Here is a 21,265-nt window from a genome sequence, read left to right as displayed (position 1 = left end):
CCTTAACTAGTTCTAGAAATAATGATATTGTTTGCATAAGTGAATATATTTTTTTGTATTGTTAAAGAAGTTCACAACATGGAAACAGCAGGTTGTCATTCCCGAGTTTTGATTTTAGAAATACTTTCAATTGTATTGCAGTTAAAATCCTTTTAAAGAAATAATTGTCATTAGAAATGCATTTTGTTTGATTATGTCACGCATTGTCCTCGTTTCTGAGTCTATTCTCTAGGAATTAGCTTTTAATTGGCTCTGTCTGTAATCACATTAACTGTGCTATTGTAAGTACATGTGTTCTGATACTCAATATAACTTTTTAGGTAGGCTATCAGACACCAGAAAGTAAATCATCTGTTTTTCCTGAATCATTAAACAGTTAAATGTCACTAACTCGCGTAAAAGATGATCTGAACAACATGGCTGTATGGCAAATAGGCTACTGTAAAAAAAAATTGCTTACATGTTTAAATAAAAGTATACAAGTATATAAAACAGCAGCATGTGTGTGAGATCAGCTGAAATTGGCATCTTAAGAAGAGATGTACTTGGCAACTACAGTGCTAATCTGAGGTGAGAGGCATGTCATGTGACCACAACACATCAGTCACCATGGCTGCAGGCTTGGCTAAAGATTCATATGCTAATAGTTATTCTGGTGGTCCAAAAAAAAAAAAAAACTTGAATAACAGGGAGTTTCACCTGGCTGAGCACACACCCTCTGGCCTCTGGTTTATACAAAGCCCTCGCTCAAGTGTCGTCACACACATCAATCAGAACACACACGCTGTCACTTAGTATCAAGCATCAACACTAGAAGAATGCATCACTGTCTGTTTATTTATTTCACATTCAAACAACAGCTCAGAACATTACCAAAAATGTTTTAGCCTAACATTGAACAAGTAGAGAGAACATTTTGTACGCTGTACTTGTTCAGTATACTGAACAATATATATAGTGTGTGTGTGTATTATATATATATATATATATATATATATATATATATATATATATATATATACATATATATATATTCATATATTCTTTGCTATGCTATGATGTTTTATATTTGTATTTTTTCTGACTGTATAGTCCTTTGTGGTGTGGGTGTGGGTGTGTGTGTGTGTGTGTGTGGGGGGGGGGGGTTCTTGAGTTATTACCAATGTCTGGTCAAAATTTCATGTGAATTGCTGCATTGAAAGTGTGTTTAAAAAATAAATAATTTGAGGTGTTGAATACTTATTTCCCCCACTGTATATAATATTATAGAGCCCTTTTCAACTACATTGTAGTCCAAATATATAGTATGGGATTTTTTTTAGGGATGCAACAATTTTCTAGCTGTCACTGATAACCGATAAATGGCCGCTATTATAAATAATTCTATAATATTTTGTTTAAATAAATTCAAAATAAAAGACTAAAATAAAAGTTTTGCAGTGAATGTAGTTATCACACCATTTTAAATAATGATGAATGGTATGAAAAATGGTTATTAATTTTTAGATATTCTAAATACTACATTTGGCATTGTTATTAAATTGTAAAGATTGTCTTTACATGTCCTTACTGTTTGTAAAGATTAACATTAAATGAGTGTTAGATGGCAATCTAGAAGTGAATGGAAATTAAGAAGTGAATCTAAATGTAAAAATAAAAGAAATGAACAAAAAACAAACTATATATATATATATATATATTTTTTTTTTTTATAATAAAAGTACTATAATTTTAGCAAATTTTTAGTGACATTATTTGTATAATTTAGCACAATTGTTGACAGTTTTGGTTATATAAGTGTCCTTTATTTTATTTTTGTTCCTGGGGTGTGGATGTCCATGTTTGTAATTGCCTCCTGACGCCAGCTAGCAACTATCTTGCCCTGTAATAAAGTCAAGTATCATGAATGAGTGAACATATTAAGCGCTGGCCGGCTGGCTCTTAGGTGATCTGATCCGTATACACAAACACCAGTGTGTGGTGGTGTCATTTAATTTCTGCGGTGAGAGCGAGGATTAAGTGACTCATCAAGGATGTTGTGCTCAGCAGAGGTGCAGCAGACGGTTACTTAGCAGCATCAGCACCTGACCCGCAAACATATGTTTCTGACACAACACACCAACGGAACCACAGCAGGGATTGAGATAAGAGCACTTCCTCTGTTTGCCTTACCATAATCTGTCACTACAGCGCATTAACTCCTTGTCTGCATGTCAACCAATCACTGATAATCAATCCCAACATGCCCCATTAAAAATCCCAGTCCAAACAAACTCCAGTGCTAACAGTTTCCTCATGTTATTTGTGTGCATGGCTGTCTTACTGTGGATTCAAAAAAATAACATGGTGGTAATTAATTCAGTAATTACAATACTTTCCGTGCTGTTATAAACAAATTAGCAGCGAATAACTGATTCAGCAATGATGAGTAAGAATTGGGGATGCACGGAATATCAGTACCATACTGAGGTGAGTTCAATAGAGTGGAACTTGCGAACATAGTTGGCAAACGATGCTTTTGGGAAATACACCCCTGGTCTATTCTTATTTGTGCTACCATCTGATTTGCATTAGTTTTATGGTTTTCAGCTGGATATTGGCTAGTGTTGGATGTTTAAATTGTACATGTTCATTTCTCCTATTTTTACATTTAGATTACCTTTGCCATCCTCTAATGCTCACTTAAAGTGAATCTTTACAGACACTACAAATTTAGTAACAAAGTCAAATTTTTTTTTTTTGAAAATCTCGAAATGAAAAGGGTGATCGATTTTTCATATTGTACATTATAATGACATGATGCCTAATTAATTTTAAACACTTTTGTTATGTTAATATGGGTATTATGTATTTTAATATTATTAATATAAAGGAATTTATCAGTACCACACTGTAAAACATTATTTTCACGATTTATCACAACTTTTTTTTTCTTTTGTCAAATCAACTAATGTGGTTCAGATAATATAATATTTTGAGTTTCTGTTGATTACACCAATCTCCTTCATTGTTTCAATGAACTTAAAATTTTAAGTCAGCCAAATTACTTTTTTTAAGTTAAACCAACAATATATATTTTTTACAGTTTAATATTGTTGCATTCTTACTAAGAATGAATTGCACAATTGCTATTTATTGCACAAAATTAATTATTTAACCAAATGCAGATCAAATAATGGTACAAAAAATAATAGACCAGAGAATTTGTATATGCAAAAAACGCATGCCACTAACTGACAATTTGCATTAACTTTCCATATTTGTAACGGTTTAAGGTGGAGTGTTGATACTGTTTTTGTTCTAGTGACAGTAGGAAATATCAGGAACAATTGTCATAATGTTCCATTTTTAACAGCCTTTATAACATTTTAAAAAAACACCCTGAATTATTCCTCTCTTTCCTGCCTCAGAGGCCAGGATGTGTTCCAGAGTTGCATGAGAAACACCCACACAACCATACAATACATTAAGTGTCTCTATCCAGCTCAAACACTACAAACCAGACAATCTTGTTCTCAGTTCTGGATGGTTTCTGGTTTCATACAAAGATCACTAAAGCACTGTTATCTAATATATCTGAGGTGAAAGATGCGATTGTACCCGTATAAGCAATTTATATCCACTGTCAGCCTGCTGCAAGAACTGAAAAACAATCCCTAACTCAGAAATGGGAACTGGAAAGAGAAACCAGAAAGTTATGACCAAACAATTTTTTTTATTTTTTTTTATACAGATAAACTAAAAACATTGTTGAGGCAGAAGCAGCAGCTTAGTCAAAGACATATGATATAGAAAGACAGTGCACTCATATTACTATGAAGGAGAAAGTGCAGCACGCAATATGACGGAATAAGTCGCACCTTCTAAATAAAACAATAGCCAATTGGTGAAGTCATTGTGAGAGACGAGTGCTTGTGGCTTCACAAACGCATTGGCTGGTCCAGTCTGAAAAATGCAGGGGTTTTTTGTCATGATTTGAGAAACAAAATTTATCAGAGAGTTGTTGTCAGATTTCATTGCAAATAGGGAATTTAATGGTAAGCTTGGTCAACAGCTTTGGAGAATTTGATGTTTCTCCATTCAAAGAGATGTTGTACTTGCATGACTGAAATATCTGCCTGAAAGGCGGTTCAAAGATGGCCGCCGAGTGAAATGACTTGCCTTAAGGGACTTAAGCGAAAATGATGCTCAAATCTGGCTTGCGTCATTTCCCAATCCTGTTTCCACCTCTTCCCATCATTTCCTTTTGTCTTCTTAATACTCTCCAAAAATAAAATTCAAGTTCAAGTTCAAGGCATCCATATAACAAATGACTCTGCTTTTTTTTGTTTGTCATTTTATGGTTTTTAAATAGGCCTACTCTTTTATGCTTTTAATCAAATGTAATGTTTTCATTTCAGAGCTGACTGTTTTTTGTTTTTTTTATGTTCGCCATTGCACTCATATTGCTCATTGTGGTTTAGCGATGTGATTTATTAAATTATTTATTTCTTTTAATGAATACATTTCCTCAGGGGTTTACTCAGTACATTTCGAACAAGTGCACTAACACCAGGTGCTACTACACATACTGGACTGTCATATCTCTAGTCACTGTTTACCTAATTGGATGTGATAGTGTTTTAATTAGAATTAATGATCAAGTGAGTCTGATCCACCAAGGGTTCAGATTAACTCCTCCAGGCCAGAGAGATTTACATAAACCAACTGCTCACAGTCTGTTTCAGTTACAGCCAGACATCCAACAAGGAAGATTATTCACCCATTCACCCAGCAGGCCAACGGAAATCATCCTGTACCAGATCCATCCATCCATCTCTATCTATCTATCTATCTATCTATCTATCTATCTATCTGTCAGTCAGTCTGTCAGTCAGTCTGTCGATAAAGCAATGACATAAAAAAACAGATAGCCTACTAGTTGGAAATTGCAAAGCAAGAAATACATGTTAGAAGGGCTTGCCAAAACATATACTCTCAGCACAACATCCTGAACATGAATTTCAGGAACTATCAGTAGGCTTTCTACTCTGAGTAACCGACAACCGTGCATTTTTATGTAAAACCAATCAATTCATTTATTGATTTATTTGATTATCTTTTGAGCCAGCTGCTTCACGGGAATGTACATCGCCTAGTAAAATAAAACGTTGTGGGAAAACCCGCAGCAAATCCTTATTATTCCCAACAACAGAGGGAATCCCCACAAAATCCCTTCCCTTTCTCACGCTTTCAAGCTGCTATGGGGGAAACACGTCTGATGTCGAAAGCGCGTTCACTGACACGAGCGCAAAATCTCCAGAAACCTAAATACAGTCTACATTAAGTCTGTGACTTGTGTTAGAATGTGTTTTATTCTATTCAGTTAAAGTATTCTAATATGTAGCCTATGTAATATTTAAAGGCGGACGTTTTCCTTGCAAATTCTCTTGAATTAATCTATCATGTACAATACAGCTGAAGCAGAGAGTACAAACAAGAAGGAACATCATTCAGCGGTTGCATGTAGATCCTTAACGCAGTTCCTCACCGTACAATGCGTTTCGGGTTATCTGGCCTCCCATGACTCAACGCCGGGTCACTGTTTTTTTGCGCTGGCCGCGTTTATTTCTCAAAGGTGGAGAGTGCGATAATTCCACACCGACATCATGCTGGAGGAAAATATCTCTCGGCCCCCCGAAACGAGATGTAAACAGTCGGACACTCCTCCAGTCTCAGTGCTCATTGACTGAGCGCGCGGACACCAGCGCCACACTGACTCATTTACATAGAAGGCGGAGTCTAAAAGCGCTTCACTGGGGTGTCACTCCCCTTCAAACAGACCCACGCAGACATATCAAATACTCTAAGAAACACTATAAAAATGTACATAACATAACACCCTTATTTTCTTAAACACATGCAATGGAAGTACATTGTGGTGCACATTTTTCTAACAATTATTTAAAATACACATTATACAATTTACAGTGTTGTATGTAATTCATTACTAAGTAATTAATTAGCCTACTGTAATTTAATCACCTTTCCCTTGAAAAAGTAAAGTAAGGGATTACTCTTAATTTTTCTGTAATTTACTTCTGATGTAATTGCATTAAAAACTGTTTAGAACAATTCTATATTAAACAATAGATGTAGGCTATGTTTTTTATTATTATTTTTTTTTTTATGTAACCTTCTCCCTTCTAAATACTTTGGTCAGTTCAAGAATAAATTATGCAATTTTATATTATTTATTTTAAAGAATTAAAAGAACAGTTTTATGTCCATCCTTGTTTGCTCAACTGGGGTGCGTTTCCCGAAAGCATCGTTAGCCAACTATGGTCGCAAGTTCCGTCGTTATCAGCATAGTTCAACGATTTGGTGTTTCCCGAAACCATCGTTCAAACGAACGTTCGCAAACATCATCGCAAACTTGTGTGGTTGGAACGACAGCTCTCGAGCTGTCGTTAGAAGCATAGTTTCTAGTTTACATTAGATGTAGACTGAATAAATCCTTATCTTTAGCAAAATAAGCAAGCTGACATTCAATACAACCCGTGTTATTTATTTAGAATACATACAAATGTAATTTATGTCTTTTAGTTTGTCAAGAGATTTAAAGCACCGTTTTTGAAGACTGCGCATGTGCGAACGTGCTCTACTATGTAAGAACGAGCCAAATATTGAGTCTGGTAATAAAGCAAAATAACTGAGAAAAATTAGAAATGGTCTTCAGATGCCATGTCTGTAACTTATATGACAAAATCTAGCGTTAATTCGATCTCAAACAGATTAATTAAAATAAGTTATTAGTCCACCACGTGCGAGACGTCATAAACCAACGTGGTTGAACGATACTTTGCGACAGACGGTTTCGGGAAACAGTCGTGACTAGCTAGTTGATTTCTCCAACGATGCATCGTATAATGGTAGTTAAGCAGCGAGCTATATAGTTGTACGGGAAACGCACCCCTGGTCGAGACCTATTTTTTACAGTCTATGGTCGAGACTGAAATGGGATTTAGAAAGTAATAAGTAATGCATTACTTTTTAGAGAGAGTAATATAATTACACTGTTGAAGATGTAATTAGTAGCTAGTAATTAATTACTTTTTTAAGCGTTACCCAACGCTGTTCATTTATAGGCCTATATTTATTATATTTAGCTATACTGTATATATCCATGTATACATTTCGGTATTATAATTAAAAGAATATTTATTTTTTATTTTTATGGATTTTATTTTAGTGTAGGAATTCAAGGACAACATTATTTTGATGGATTTTTATGTCATATTTTAATTTCCAATTTCAAAGGGAGAAGAAGCTGTCAGATGTTGCAATGGTGAATCTACCTTTACAGTTTCACTCACCGGCGTTGTTTAATTATTTATTTTTTTTTGCAAGAAAAAGGTCCAAGATATTTAACAAAAATATTTGTCCACTACTGTAAACAAAAATGCACTGTTTGGTGTACATATGCACACTTCTCTAATGTGGTTGAACTAAAACAGTATCTCAAGAGGAAGTACAGCTTTCAATTTGAAGTAAGAGGAAGTGACAAAAGAGGCATGGTTTTTAGCAAACAGCCACAAAATAATGTCAAACGAAATATGCTTATGGGAAAATTATGTTTACAGTCCCTTTGTCATGTCTTTGAGATACAGAATAACAAAAAAACTCCATATGGCCAACCCTCTCTACATCTCAGCAGAATTACTGAATTAGTCTATGTAAAAAATAAAACAAAAAACAGAACCTCCTTTCCTCCCTGGCTTTTTGGGAATGTTGTCCTCTCTCTTCTGTGACCCTTAAGAATTATGCCCTGATAATGTCATCTCGGGTCAATCTACTTACTGTCACTCCACTGATCTGGGAACAGGTTGTCCTAACCCAGATTTGAACCTCATCCACTTTAAGAAACGTTTCTTCAGCCAGTATTATTTCTGATACAGTTCAGAGGACGGTTAATTCATAACACTTTAGAAATGACATGGCAGAATTTTCATTTGGTTATATAAATCAGTTAATAAACAAATAGCCTGAGAGTTTCACTGTTTCAAGTTAATAAATAAATGTGATCAACAAAGGGCCGGGAGGATATAAACTCAATTAAACTCATTCTCACTATCGCCTCTCTGATTACGTGGAAAACATTATCCACTAAAATCACGTTAGCAATAATATTTACTTTTTTTGCCGTCCCCCTTTTTAACAATTGGAATTTTGAAGGGAACCATAACAAACCACAGGCCTTCGCTCCAGAACACCACCACTTTGATCAAAATGAAATCATCGCTTACTCCGCAACGATGGGCTGATTGGTGCACTCTCGCTCACACATGGTGCACACATTTTTTGGAGCTCATGCCCGAAACGCACAAGCGCTTGTGCTACTTTTGTGTTCAGGAATAGGGGATTGTCATACGGCTTTCATTAGCACCGCATTAATGATGAATCGATATCCTCTGCAATACATGACAAACAGAAATGAATGGTGCTCTTACAAAAACCTCCTTCTGAGAATTATGACAGTGCATGTTTGCCATTTAGTTGTTTTGGGGTTGAGGTAACTGTTGGAGTCATTTTATTTTCTGCAGGCAAGACACACTAATATATTCAGAGTTCAGTCATGAAACTCTTCCGAGCAACTGATAGTGTCTCTTAAAGCTGAGTGCTTTGGCCAATCGATCTGTGCTGTGTTTCCCATACAACGACACTCGCAAACAAAGAAACTCGCTGCTTAACTACCATAGTGCGATGCATCGTTGAAGAAATCAGATAGTCACGACTGTTTCCCGTAACCATATTGTCGCAAAATTGCTGTTCAACCAAGTTGGTTAATGATGTCACGAACTTGGTGGAGTGATAACTTCTTTTAATGAATCTGTTTGAGATCGAATTAAAGGAACCGTATGTAAGAAATGTAGGCTATTTCAATTAATCATAAAATGGCCCTGATATGTCACTAGACATTAAGAAATCATGTTCATTTCAAATATTTATATCACTGACAACAGTAGTCCGGCCAGGATATTGTCATTTAAAAGTGAAGTTGCAGCCCTCAACTGATGTTGATGTTGTCATGTTGTGTTTTGGCCTGATGCTCCACCCTCCACCTATCTACCAATCACGAAGTCAGTAGTGTTTCGGCATCCGGGTTGCCAGCTCTGCTCTAGTTACCACAGCTGCAGCTACAAACGTGTCGGATAAAAAATGTCTAACGTTATGAAACCTAAAAGACCTCGTTATGAATCCGAAATACGTCGTGACAAAGTCAGAAAAAAAACGTACTGTGTAGGACTCGTCACTTGCCATTGGAAGCTCCTTGTAGCAGCCTACGTTCCTGCTGGATCCTGCAGCCTAACTGGCAACCTCGAGTCAGGGGGGAGGGGGAGGGGATACACCGCTCTACAGTAATTTGAAAGTGATTGCAGTACCAGTTTTGGCCACAATCTTACATACGGTTCCTTTAATGTTTTGCTATAAATTACGGACATGGCATCTGAGGACTATTTCTAATTTTTCTCAGTTATTTCGCTTTATTTACGGATTCAATCATAGACTCGTTCTTGCGTACTAGAGTACATACGCACATGTGCACTATTAAAAAAAGGTGCTTTAAATCTCTTGACAAACTAAAAGATGTAAATGACATTTGTACATATTCTAAATAAAAGATACAGATTGTACTGAATGTCATCTTGCTTATTTTGTTCAAGATAAGGATTTATTAAGCCCACATGTCATGCAAACAAGAAACTATGCATCTAACCACAGCTCGAGAGCTGTCGTTCCAACCACACAACTTTGTGATGCTGCTTGCGAATGTTCGTTGGAACTATAGTTTCGGGAAACACAGACTCGTTGAACTATGCTGATAACGACGGAACTTGCAACCATAGTTGGCTAACGATGCTTTCGGGAAACGCACCCTTGTTTCTTTGTTTTTTTGTCCTGAAACGGCTCATCTCAGTGCAGCGGTCCATGTGAATTTCCACAGCTCCCCTACTTCCCCAGCACCACCTGTCTAGATCTGCTTGGGGGTTCTCCCCACTTTCCATGCAGCAGCTCATGTCCTATTTACTGTATTTATGTGGATGTTTCGGCAATAGGCTTCACTCATGCCATCAGCGGCAGCGTAGCAGATCTAGTCCACCACGAAAAAGCCTATGTACATTCCATTCTTAAATAAAATGCTGTTTAAAACTATTCCAAGAGTTGTAATGATTGAAATGTGTGTGTGTGTGGTGTACAAAGCAAAGAGCAAATGGCTTTCGACCATTCTCACTATATACTCTGGGTAAACAAATTTATGGTAAGTGCTTTATAAAAATGGCTAAACTCTGAAACCTGAAATGATTGGAAGCACATTGCAATTGGAGATTGGCTGACAAAGTGTCCATGAAATACTATCCTCATTAGAACCAAGAGACAGCCGACGCTGGAACAGCACTTATGGATGACTTGACAGGCACTGCGGCTGAACCCCAGCCTGCATTTGAGAGCTGGGGAGACAGCCGAGGCCAATTATGCTGACCTTTAGGATTCAGATCCCAAAGTGGGAATGTTCCTTTGCGGATACAACATCAATCCTGCAGTCACAGGGGAGTTTGCTGAGGCTGTATATCTGTGTGTATTGTGTTTGTGCATGCTGCATTAGGTTCTCACGAGGTTGCCCCCTCTCTCCTTTAATTCCAAACACATATTCTCTTACATAATACACTCAGATAGATAAAATGCTTTGGAGAGGCTCTGCTAATAGAGCAATCCATTATATTTCTCATCCTATGTCAAAATACTTCAATTTACATTTTATAATTAGACCTCATAATTTCATTAATCCTGCACACAGTCAACCTTGAATAATGTCACAAGTTTTATAATGCATTGCCAGTCAGTTAATCAATTGTTAAACTTAAGAGAAATTATACAACAAAAACCTATGTTCACCAGGCTTATTGCACGGTTTTATGGAAAGGTTTTTTTTTAATGCCAAGTAACTTAAAATATATAGGCAACACATTTTTTTTTTACTCGTCTATAATGCGCGAGAAAAAAAAAGTGCATTATTAAAAAGACAACATGTTATTATAACAAAAAGTGAGGGCTATATATATATAGTATCAGCATCATGGAGCATGTGACACTGAAAACTGGAGTAATGATGCTGAAAATTCAGCTTTGCATCACAGGAGTATTATTACATTCATAAAAATAGAAACCATTATTTTAAATTGTAATAATAATAAAAAATATTTTATAATATTATTATATCACAATATTACCTTGGTGAGCATAAGAGACTTCTTTCAAAAACAGTGTGCAGTATGTGTATGTGTGTATGTACTGTACACTATGTGTATTAAAAATGTCTTATTATGTTAACTTTGACAAACTTGAAGTATTTCTCTCACTTTTCTTTCAGGTTTTCTCAGTTTCTTTTTTTGTTTGAAAACCCTGCTCTGAAATACTTGATTCTGGTCAAATTAATTTTTATAATGACCACTAAAAAGAACCCTAAAAAGAAGCCATTAAGGGTGATACAACTTTTCAGCTTGAAATAGCTGACTATACATTACTTTAGATTTTATTGCACACTGTATGTCACATGGTTAGCATGGTTACTTATAAACTCTATATGACTTATGTATAGGCCTATGTGTTTCATTGGAACTCAGCCATGGATACAATTGTATCTCCCTCGTGCCATATTTCTTCATAATAGATCTGATTACATAAGCCCAATCGTTTCCCTATATTCACTGTTGGAACTTCATTTTGCATCTGTCAGCAACTGCTGGCGTTTTTGTTGACCATACGGAGGACTTTTCCTGACATATGGATAAACACTAATCAGTCTCACTATTGCTTGGCAGAGTCTGACACTGAGTGTTCTTTAGTTGCTGATGTTTAATAAAATACATTTCCAGTTTGGGTGATGTGCTGGACTTTGAAACTGCATTTGCTTCCATTATGTGGATTCAAAATGCTAATTTTGATATTGTATAAAGTCAAGTGAATCATACACTCTTGAATGATACTTCTAGTCACGTTGAGTCCAGCGGAGTATCTCCTTGTTGTTTGGTGGTGGATGTGAAAACTGCAGGCCAGAGCCAAATTTAGCTTGTAATTATTGATCAAGGACAGACATTGCTGCTAGTGTCATGGTTCCGTGTAAGCTGGTGTGTATCCAGTAAACACTCCCTGTCCCCCAGAGGTGTGTGTCTCCGTGTGTAATGTCGGTGAGTATGAGAGTGTGTGTGTACGCTCTTGTTTTTACTGCCATCATCTGCTGTTCTACAGCAGCTGCAGAGCAGTGGAGGTTTCCACGACAACAAGAGATTATGGTTTCATAGGGTTCAAATCACACGTGTCTGTGATAAAGCGTACACATTTTCAGCTACATAAAATGTGAACGTCTGTATTCTGTATGCAATTAAGTGCATTTTGATGCATGTATGCTGAACATTTACCGTTGATGTGAATCAATTTTAGCCATTATGATGGCAGTCTCTGGAAAAAGACTTGGTAAGTTGATTTAGCTTGTGACTAGTTTACACTGCGTTTAAAAAATTAATAAAAATGTTTACAGACTTAGATGATTTGCTGGTCTTAGCTGGTCTCCCAAATTTAGAGGGCACTTCCAACCTGACCAGACCAGCTTCACCATCAAACCAGTTAATGGACCTGATAAACTCACTGAGAAGTTTCCGTTGTTCGCTTAGTGGTAAAATAAATTTTGAAACCCCTTTCCAGCGGTATACTGTTATCGAACATCCCAATACTGCCCTAAAATATGTGCTGCACGCTTTCCTCTCAATAACAAAATAAACATAAAACAAAAAAGAAAGCGGTTAGAAAACAGAGGTTAAAGGGATACTCCACTTTTTTTGGAAATAGGCTCATTTTACAACTCCCCCAGAGTTAAACAGTTGAGTCTTACCGTTTTCGAATCCACTCAGCCGATCTCCGGGTCTGGCGGTACCACTTTTAGCATAGCTTAGCATAGATCATTGAATCGGACAGGACCATTAGCATCTCTCTCAAAAAAATGACCAAAGAGTTTCGATATTTTTCCTATTTAAACTTGACTCTTCCGTAGTTACATCGTGTACTAAGACCGATGGAAAATGAAAAGTTGCGATTTTCTAGGCTGATATGGCTAGGAACTATACTCTCATTCCTGCATAATAATCAAGAAACTTTGTTGCCGTACCATGAGTCCAGCAGGCGTAATGATATGACGCAACACCTGAAAATAGGTCTAATAAGTTAGACAAACTTAGTTCCGGTCACGTTGGAAGTTACGAGCTGGGGACTATTTTCAGGCGCTGCGTCATATCATTACACCCGGAGATCGGCTGAATGGAACGGTAAGACTCAACTGTTTAACTCTGGGGGAGTTGTAAAATGAGCCTATTTCCCCAAAAAAAAAAAAAATGGAAGAAAGCATATGATTGCAGCGACGTGGATATATTTGTGACAGCTCTCCAATTCAGCACTTCAGTCAGTTAACATCACCTTCATTTATATAGCACGTTAAACAATATATTTTAAAACAATCAGCTTTACAGTATTGAACATGACAAAAACAGTGTCAGAGCAGCTCTCAAGTGTGTTCGCGTCTGACTTCAACGAATTGAACAAAAAAATATGAACCAGAGATTTTGTTGTCAAAGAAGGCGGAGCCTAAGAGCCACACCTACTTATTACATAATTGCTATGGACCAATGGTAGTTTGAAGGTGTTTACAAACCACAGCAAGCTGTTTCGAACTCCCAAAATGAACTCCAAATAAACCTTAATTTGGCCTGATATTGTTTGAAAAATGACATCACAACAGTTTGTTTCGATTTCAGTTGAAGTAAATCTGTGTGTGCAAACTGTTATGTCTGTTTGTTTGCTTGCATGTTTTCAGTAGGACAGCCATCATGGTAAAACATGGTAAAATCACAGCAGTAACCAGCAATGCCCATCTAGAACCAGGTAAAGCCATCTTGAATTTTACACTGTTGTCATCTTATATGCACATTGTCAGTATATCAAATAATACCTTGGTATTTCCATCATGGTGTTGCAATGATACCTAAAAAAAAGTCATTGTATAGTGTACAAAAACCATAATAATTGGTTTAAGTGAAGTACATCCAATATGGCAAGAGTAGCAAAGATGATTCTCTCTTTTCTACTGAGTCACTGCAGTAACTAAATATGGAGGCAGCTGCAGAGAGAGTCGAGGAGGGTACACACACACACACACACACACACACACACACACACACACACACACACACACACACACACACACACACACACACACACACACACACACACACACACACACACACACACACACACACACACACACACACACACACACACACACACACACACACACACACACTCATAAAGTCTCTAAACAAAAAGACCATTCAAATACAGATCTCTTGTACAGCAGCATACCATGTGCAAAATATTACAAAGGAACATTAGATGCTCTCATTATTACAGACATGTGCAGGGAGAGAGAAGTAAACAGCTCAATATTGGTTCTATTGGAGCCAGTTGCAAAAATGACTGTGGTGAACCATGGAATCTGATGGCAATACAAATATGAATGATTACAGTATTAATATATCATGGTTTTTACATGGAGGTAGTACCATGATATGTAGGCATATATCATGACATGTCAAAAATCATGATATACTGTCTCTGTATATGAAAGACAATTAAATATTTAATTGCTGGATTTAATTTAGCCTTTTTAGCTGAAAGCAATTCTTTTTTCTTTTTTTAAAATACAAATTCTAACTTGTTCTATTCTAACCCCTTATGAATAGCCCTACTTTAGACTCTCTTTAGTGTGTTCATTCATTTCATACATAACATTGTCTTATATCAGAGTACATCCTGGGTGGAGAGTTTGGGCTCATTGTATTTAATAAAAGAGGAGAGAGTTGTGAGCTCATACTCAGTGAACCAATGAGAGGAGATGAAAGTCAAGCGGTAAAAGGATCTGTCATTGAGGTTTAATAATACACGCGCACACACACACACACACACACACACACACACACACACACACACACACACACACACACACACACACACACACACACACACACACATACACAGAGAGAAAGAGAGAGAGCAGGATTATATCTAAAAAAAGAGCCTTATAGTTTGACTTAAAAGTAAGATATTAGAGAAGGAGGATTCAGTATTATTAAATGTGAAGCATAGATCATTATAAATACTTTCTGAAATGATGGATGGATGGATATTTTTTTTGGGGGGGGGGGGGGGGGGGGGGGGGGGGGTCTAGTAGCCATTATCTCAGGCCCTACATCCTGTGGTCCATATGGTATTACTCGAAGATGTCATGTGTATCGTCAAAATGACTGATCTGATCATTACAAGCTGTTTATTATTCATTATATTAGTGTTAATCCACTCCAGCTGTTCCATATTTTCATACATTGTGTTGAGTTAAATTTGATTCTTGATCAGTCATGGGCCGTGTTGATAATTGCGGTTTTTGAAATCATCTGCCAGAACTGGACCAGATAACCAAGATGAGCATGTTCAGATTTTGGTTTCTATGTAGAAGTCTTGTGGATTTAGCACCATTTGTGATTGCTTTCAGTTTGTGCGGTTAGCGTTATAGTGCAACACAAAGTCATGAAAAGTGTTTACTTTGAATTGTACTGTTATAGAGGCCTTATCTCACCTATCCACACGGATGTTGTATCAGCTTACTGAGTTGCACGTTTCAGATTTTTTGTTTATGGTTTTTGGCTTGAACGCAGTGCTCAGGTCCAACCTGAGATCAGTGGTGAAAAGGTATAATAATCACAGGTTGCCACTTTTTACAGTGTACTTTGATCAATTTCATGCATTCTCGCTGAATAAATGTATTAATTTCTTGCAACTTTTCAGATTTGTACCTCACTGTAAATGCATTATTCTAAAATAGATTGTTAAACATTGAACAACCATCAACAAAGCATTCGTAGCCATCGACATTTAACACAAATAGGCTTTAGTGCATATCTTTGTGTGCTATAGTAACTGAAGCATAGCAAAGTCTGCTTCTCTTTAAAACTCTCTGGCGTCAAGATTTGAGCGTTTGACTTATATCTGACTGTGAGTCTGTGCTAAAGCATGTCCAATGAGGTGAAGCCACAAGTATTAGCTCTAATACACTCTGTGGTTTCAGGATTACATTTGGGCCAATCCGTCACTGAACTCTGGCTGTAAACCACGGTGGAAGAAGCTCAACAGTCGAACTTACACACCACAGCCGATTTGATCACAAACCCCAGATTCCCTCAAGACCATGTGCATACAAGAAAAACTGTTACATATTTAAAAATATGGTCAAGGCTATATTAATCATGTGCCAAACGCTGCTCTCATAACTCAGATTCGATTGAGTCTGACGTTCCGCAGAGTTGTTGAAAGGACACGGAGTCAAAACATTTAAATTCTGAAACTTTTTAAATCAAGCCATGTAGGTTTTCTGAGGACAGAGATGTACTGAAACGGACACAGAGCGTTTTAAGTGAACCATTAAAGCTACAAAACTGATTTGGTTTATTTTTTCTGTTTTGGTTAGTTCGCTGTATGTGTATGTGTTTGTTGGATAGAGTGTTTGGTTATAGTTTTGAGAGCCAAATGTGTCCTCAAAGAGATAGATAGAGATAGAAGTTGGTTGTCTTAATGCAAAAGGGTATGGAAGCTCCCTATAATATATATATATATAGTACCAGTCAAAAATTTGGAAACATTACTATTTTTTATGTTTTTGAAAGAAGTCTCTTATGCTCATCAAGCCTGCAGTTAAAAAACAAAACAAAACAAAACAAAAAACAGTAATATTATGAAATATTATTACAATTTAAAATAATGGTTCTCTTTTTTAATATATTTTAAAATGTAATTTATTTTTGTGATGCAAAGCTGAATTTTCATCAGCAAGTACTCCAGTCTTTGGTGTCTTATGATCCTTCAGAAATCATTCTAATATGATTTGATACTCAGTTATTATCAATGATGGAAACAGTTGTGCTGTTTAATATATTTTTTTGGAATACTTTTTTCAGGATTCATTGATGAGTAAAACGTTAACAGCATTTATTCATTAAAACAGCATTTATTCAAAATAAAAAAACATTTCTAACAATATAAATCGTTACCATCACCTTTTATCAATTTAACGCATCCTTGTTGAATTAAAGTACTAATTTCTTAAAAAAAAAAAATAGTTATTGTTCCCAAACTTTTTAGTGTATATTGTTACAAAAGATTTCTATTCTAAATAAATACAGTTCTTTTTAACTTTTTATTCATCAAATAATCCTGAAAAAAGTATCTCAGGTTATAAAAAAAATATTAAGCAGCACAACTGTTTCCAACATTGATCATAAATCAGCATATTAGAATGATTTCTGAAGGATCATAAGACACCAAAGACTGGAGTACTTGCTGATGAAAATTCAGCTTTGCATCACAAAAATAAATTACATTTTAAAGTATATTAAAAAAGAGAACCATTATTTTAAATTGTAATAATATTTCATAATATTACTGTTTTTTTGTTGTTGTTTTTTTACTGCAGGCTTGATGAGCATAAGAGACTTCTTTCAAAAACATTAAAAATAGTAACGTTTCCAAACTTTTGACTGGTACTGTATATATATATATATATATAATATATATATTCAATGCAATTCTTTTTTTTTTTGACTGGGTGTGAAACTGGGTGTGAAACTGATGGCAGATTATTTATTTTTAAAATTTTTTGGTGAAGGGTTCCTTTAAGAACAATATTGAAGATCTTTACAAGAATTGGTGTACAAGTTTGTGTGACCGTGTGTATAGGCTATATACAGTCACACAAACACATAAACATGTTTATGTGTCGACTATATATGTTTATGAGTGTTTGTGTTGGCACCTGCCCATGCCTTTCTACATGCCATGAGTCAGGTATCATATTCTTTTCCACTCTGAGGAAATTCTTTACTTTTCTCTAGGTCTTCAGTTCACACCTAAGGGGTTAGTTCTCATTACAATAAACAGAAGGACCTGTCTCAACCACAGACATGACGTACATCAGTAGACTTAATTATCTAGGGATAAATCTCTCTTACTGGGATCTAATGGCTTTTGCCTGGGAGACACTTGGAGCGCTGTAGGAACTGAAGCAGACGAGGCAGGGGAGGTGATAAGCTGACAGTAGGAGTCGCCTGTAGGGCTCCAGGATCAGATTGCAGGGAGTGCTGCTGTTAATTGGAGGCGATGAAGGACAAGACGGATCCTGAAGGGTGAAGTGTTGACCTCTAGCTGAGCTCTAAAGGTGGACGTATCACGGAAAGACAGATTTTATTTGCTCTTTTGAATTTGAAAAATGTAGACACTCTCTAACGTTCACAATACTCAGTCCTTCCAGAAAATGTATTGAAATAAAATCTTCATAGTTGTGATGTCACACAAGATATTTAATAGTAGTTAAATATATAGGTGTACTGTATAAAAAACAACCTTACTGTATATTATATGGGTTCGGTATAAGGTAATTATGTTAATAGTAGTTTATTTATAGATATTGTTGTATTGTGATAAAGGCCGCTATGAATATTGCACATTTTTTAAGCTTTATTTTTATGACTGTGCACACATGTGGGCAAAAAATGTAACGATAATTTGTGGAGCAGAGTGGTAAGAAATGGACCCTGAAAGTCAAAGCCGCTTTCTGTTTCTCTCGTGTGTAACTCTGACAGATGGCAAGCAGGATAAAAACTCTGCAAATAAAAGTGTAATCCCGTCCTCACATGGGTTGACACTCACTCGACAGATTATCCTATCAGAGAGAGAGAGAGAGAGAGAGAGAGGGGGAGGGAGGATGTGGATAGCGAAAGGAGAGTGTAAATGGTAAAGGTGAAAAAGGAATGGATAAGGGTGGTGTGTTTTCCTCTTGGCTTCTAGGAGAAACTGAGAGAAGGGGATCGAGAGTGGATGAAAATCACAGAGGTTTAAAATAATGAATGGACAAATGGCTATTAAATACCTCTTCACTGTAAAAAAAAAAAAAAAAAGTTATGATCAATAAGTTATGACAACATGTTTTTACTAATGCTGTCAAATCGATTAATTGCGAAGTTTGTCAAAGTTTGTAAACACACACACACACGCACGCACGCACGCACGCACGCACGCACGCACGCACGCACGCACACACACACACACACACACACACACACACACACACACACACACACACACACACACACACACACACACACACACACACACACACACACACACACACACACACTGTATATATATATATATTCACTAACTTTAATGTTACATGTGATTAATCATGATTTGACAGCACTATAGTTTTTACATTACTTTAACTCATAAGTACAATAACTAATTTTGAAAAGTTATTCAAGATTCAACTATTTTGTTTAAAGTTGAAATGACTTATACAACCAAGTAGATTGTACTTAATTTTAAGGCAGCAACTTTTATTTTTATTTTATTTTTTTACAGTCTTTAAGCTTTGTGAGAGATCACAGACTAATTTAAATTCTCATAATAATAATCATAATATTTTTTTATTATCATTATTATCTCTTAAAAATACTGTTTCCATGGGCAGCTGATTTAGAACAGCATCAGTGTGTGGTTGTGTATGATGTTAAAGGTACTGTGAAGCTTACATACACCACTGGCTTATGGGAATTGGTTGTGTAACGCTAGCTAATCTTTTATATAGTTTTATCTTTAAAACATCATTTAAAATGCCTCTGGTGATACAACCTCTTATTTTATAATATCACAATACACGGGCCAGTGCTCCGATTGTGTAATACCACAGGACCTGAGCTCCGCAGCCCAAACGCTTGTATTTTTATCAGCTTACGCATCTACAGCATCCAGTGCTGAGCGCTATGTCAACAAGGCATCTATAGGTCAAAACACAAAGCACACATGCCGGGGCCCACGCAGTGCAGTCTAGGCCCGAAGGCCGGGATGTGGAGGTGGATGAAGACAGAGATGAGGCGGAAAAGAGAGAATACTGGTTTTTGGGATAATGTCACACAATATGGCAGTTATAGTTGTAATCGAAATTATTCAACTCTCCTGAATAATTTCGATTACAACTGTATATTACTAAAGGCTTCAAATCTGCAGCGGCTTTTTCAACAAACAATGCAGCACTGTTTATCTTTTTAACATTTGAATATGAATTGCATGAGACTTTCCATGAATAGGGAACAAAAGGGTTTTTCTTTCCAAGAAATGGTCAGTGAAAAGAAGCGCACAATCTTCTGAAAATATTGATGGTCAATCTCAGATCAAACTAAGTATTATACAATATGCTCTTTTGGTTTCAGTTTATTTCAGCTTCACAATTTTTTTTGCAACCCTGTTACCTTGATTTTTTCCAACATATTTAATTTATTATAACATATTATTTATTAGTATTTATATCAATTAAGTATAATAATAGTTTAAAGCCCTGTATGTCACTTTGTAATTTTCAAGCGCTAAACATCAAAATGAAGTAGACCTAATTTATTAAATAAAATAAAAAAATTTAAGAAATGTTGAAAGATAAAATGAGTTAATAATCAAACATAATTAAACAGTGAACTGAATTTAATTCAGAAGATGTGGAGTCATTAATTAATTAATTGTTGTATGATTTAAGTCCAAGATACACTTAAAAAATGCATAAAAGTAAAAAGATTTACGGATTTCAATTGTATAGTAAAATTCCATCAAATTGATTTGAATAATCCTTAGGCTACATATTATTCATATTATGAATTAAGAATTTTAAATGAGTAAAAAAAAACTAGAGCTTAATAAAACATTGTATAAATCTTAATGGAACGAGGGAATGGACCATTTAGTTTATGTGATTCATATTCACAAATTTAAACAATTAAATCTTTTAATAATTTATGAATACGAATTACATAAACTAAAATGGTCCATTCCCTCGTTCCATTAAGATTTGTACAAAATAATATGAATAATATGTAAGGATTAATCTATTCAATTTGATGGAATTTTACTATAGCCTATACAATTAAAATGTGTACATCTAAAAAAAAAAAAAAAGGCTGTTGTTATGATACCTATCTTGTTTTCCCCTGGTCATATCTGGACTTTTATGTTATTTCCTGTTTTGCATTATGTTTAATAGTCCTTGATTAGTTCCTGCTAGTTACCCTCGTGTGTTCTCATGACAATT

At 35.8% G+C, this 21,265-nt stretch overlaps 1 protein-coding gene across 1 annotated transcript in view; it reads right to left on the bottom strand.

Annotated features, from left to right (window-relative positions):
• neurl1aa (neuralized E3 ubiquitin protein ligase 1Aa) overlaps positions 1-5,759 on the bottom strand; it is a 39,578-nt gene extending 33,819 nt beyond the window's left edge. The window contains exon 1 of the mRNA XM_082163376.1: positions 5,531-5,759. Coding sequence (XP_082019502.1) covers positions 5,531-5,564 — 34 coding nt within the window. The 5' untranslated portion in view covers positions 5,565-5,759. The remainder of the gene's footprint in view (positions 1-5,530) is intronic.
• Between the last annotated feature and the right edge of the window lie 15,506 nt (positions 5,760-21,265).

This window comes from Leuciscus leuciscus (assembly GCF_965113295.1).
Source record: "Leuciscus leuciscus genome assembly, chromosome: 3".
NCBI lineage: Eukaryota > Metazoa > Chordata > Actinopteri > Cypriniformes > Leuciscidae > Leuciscus > Leuciscus leuciscus.
Note: the sequence above shows the minus strand (reverse complement) of the source record. Positions and strands in the feature narration are given on the sequence as shown.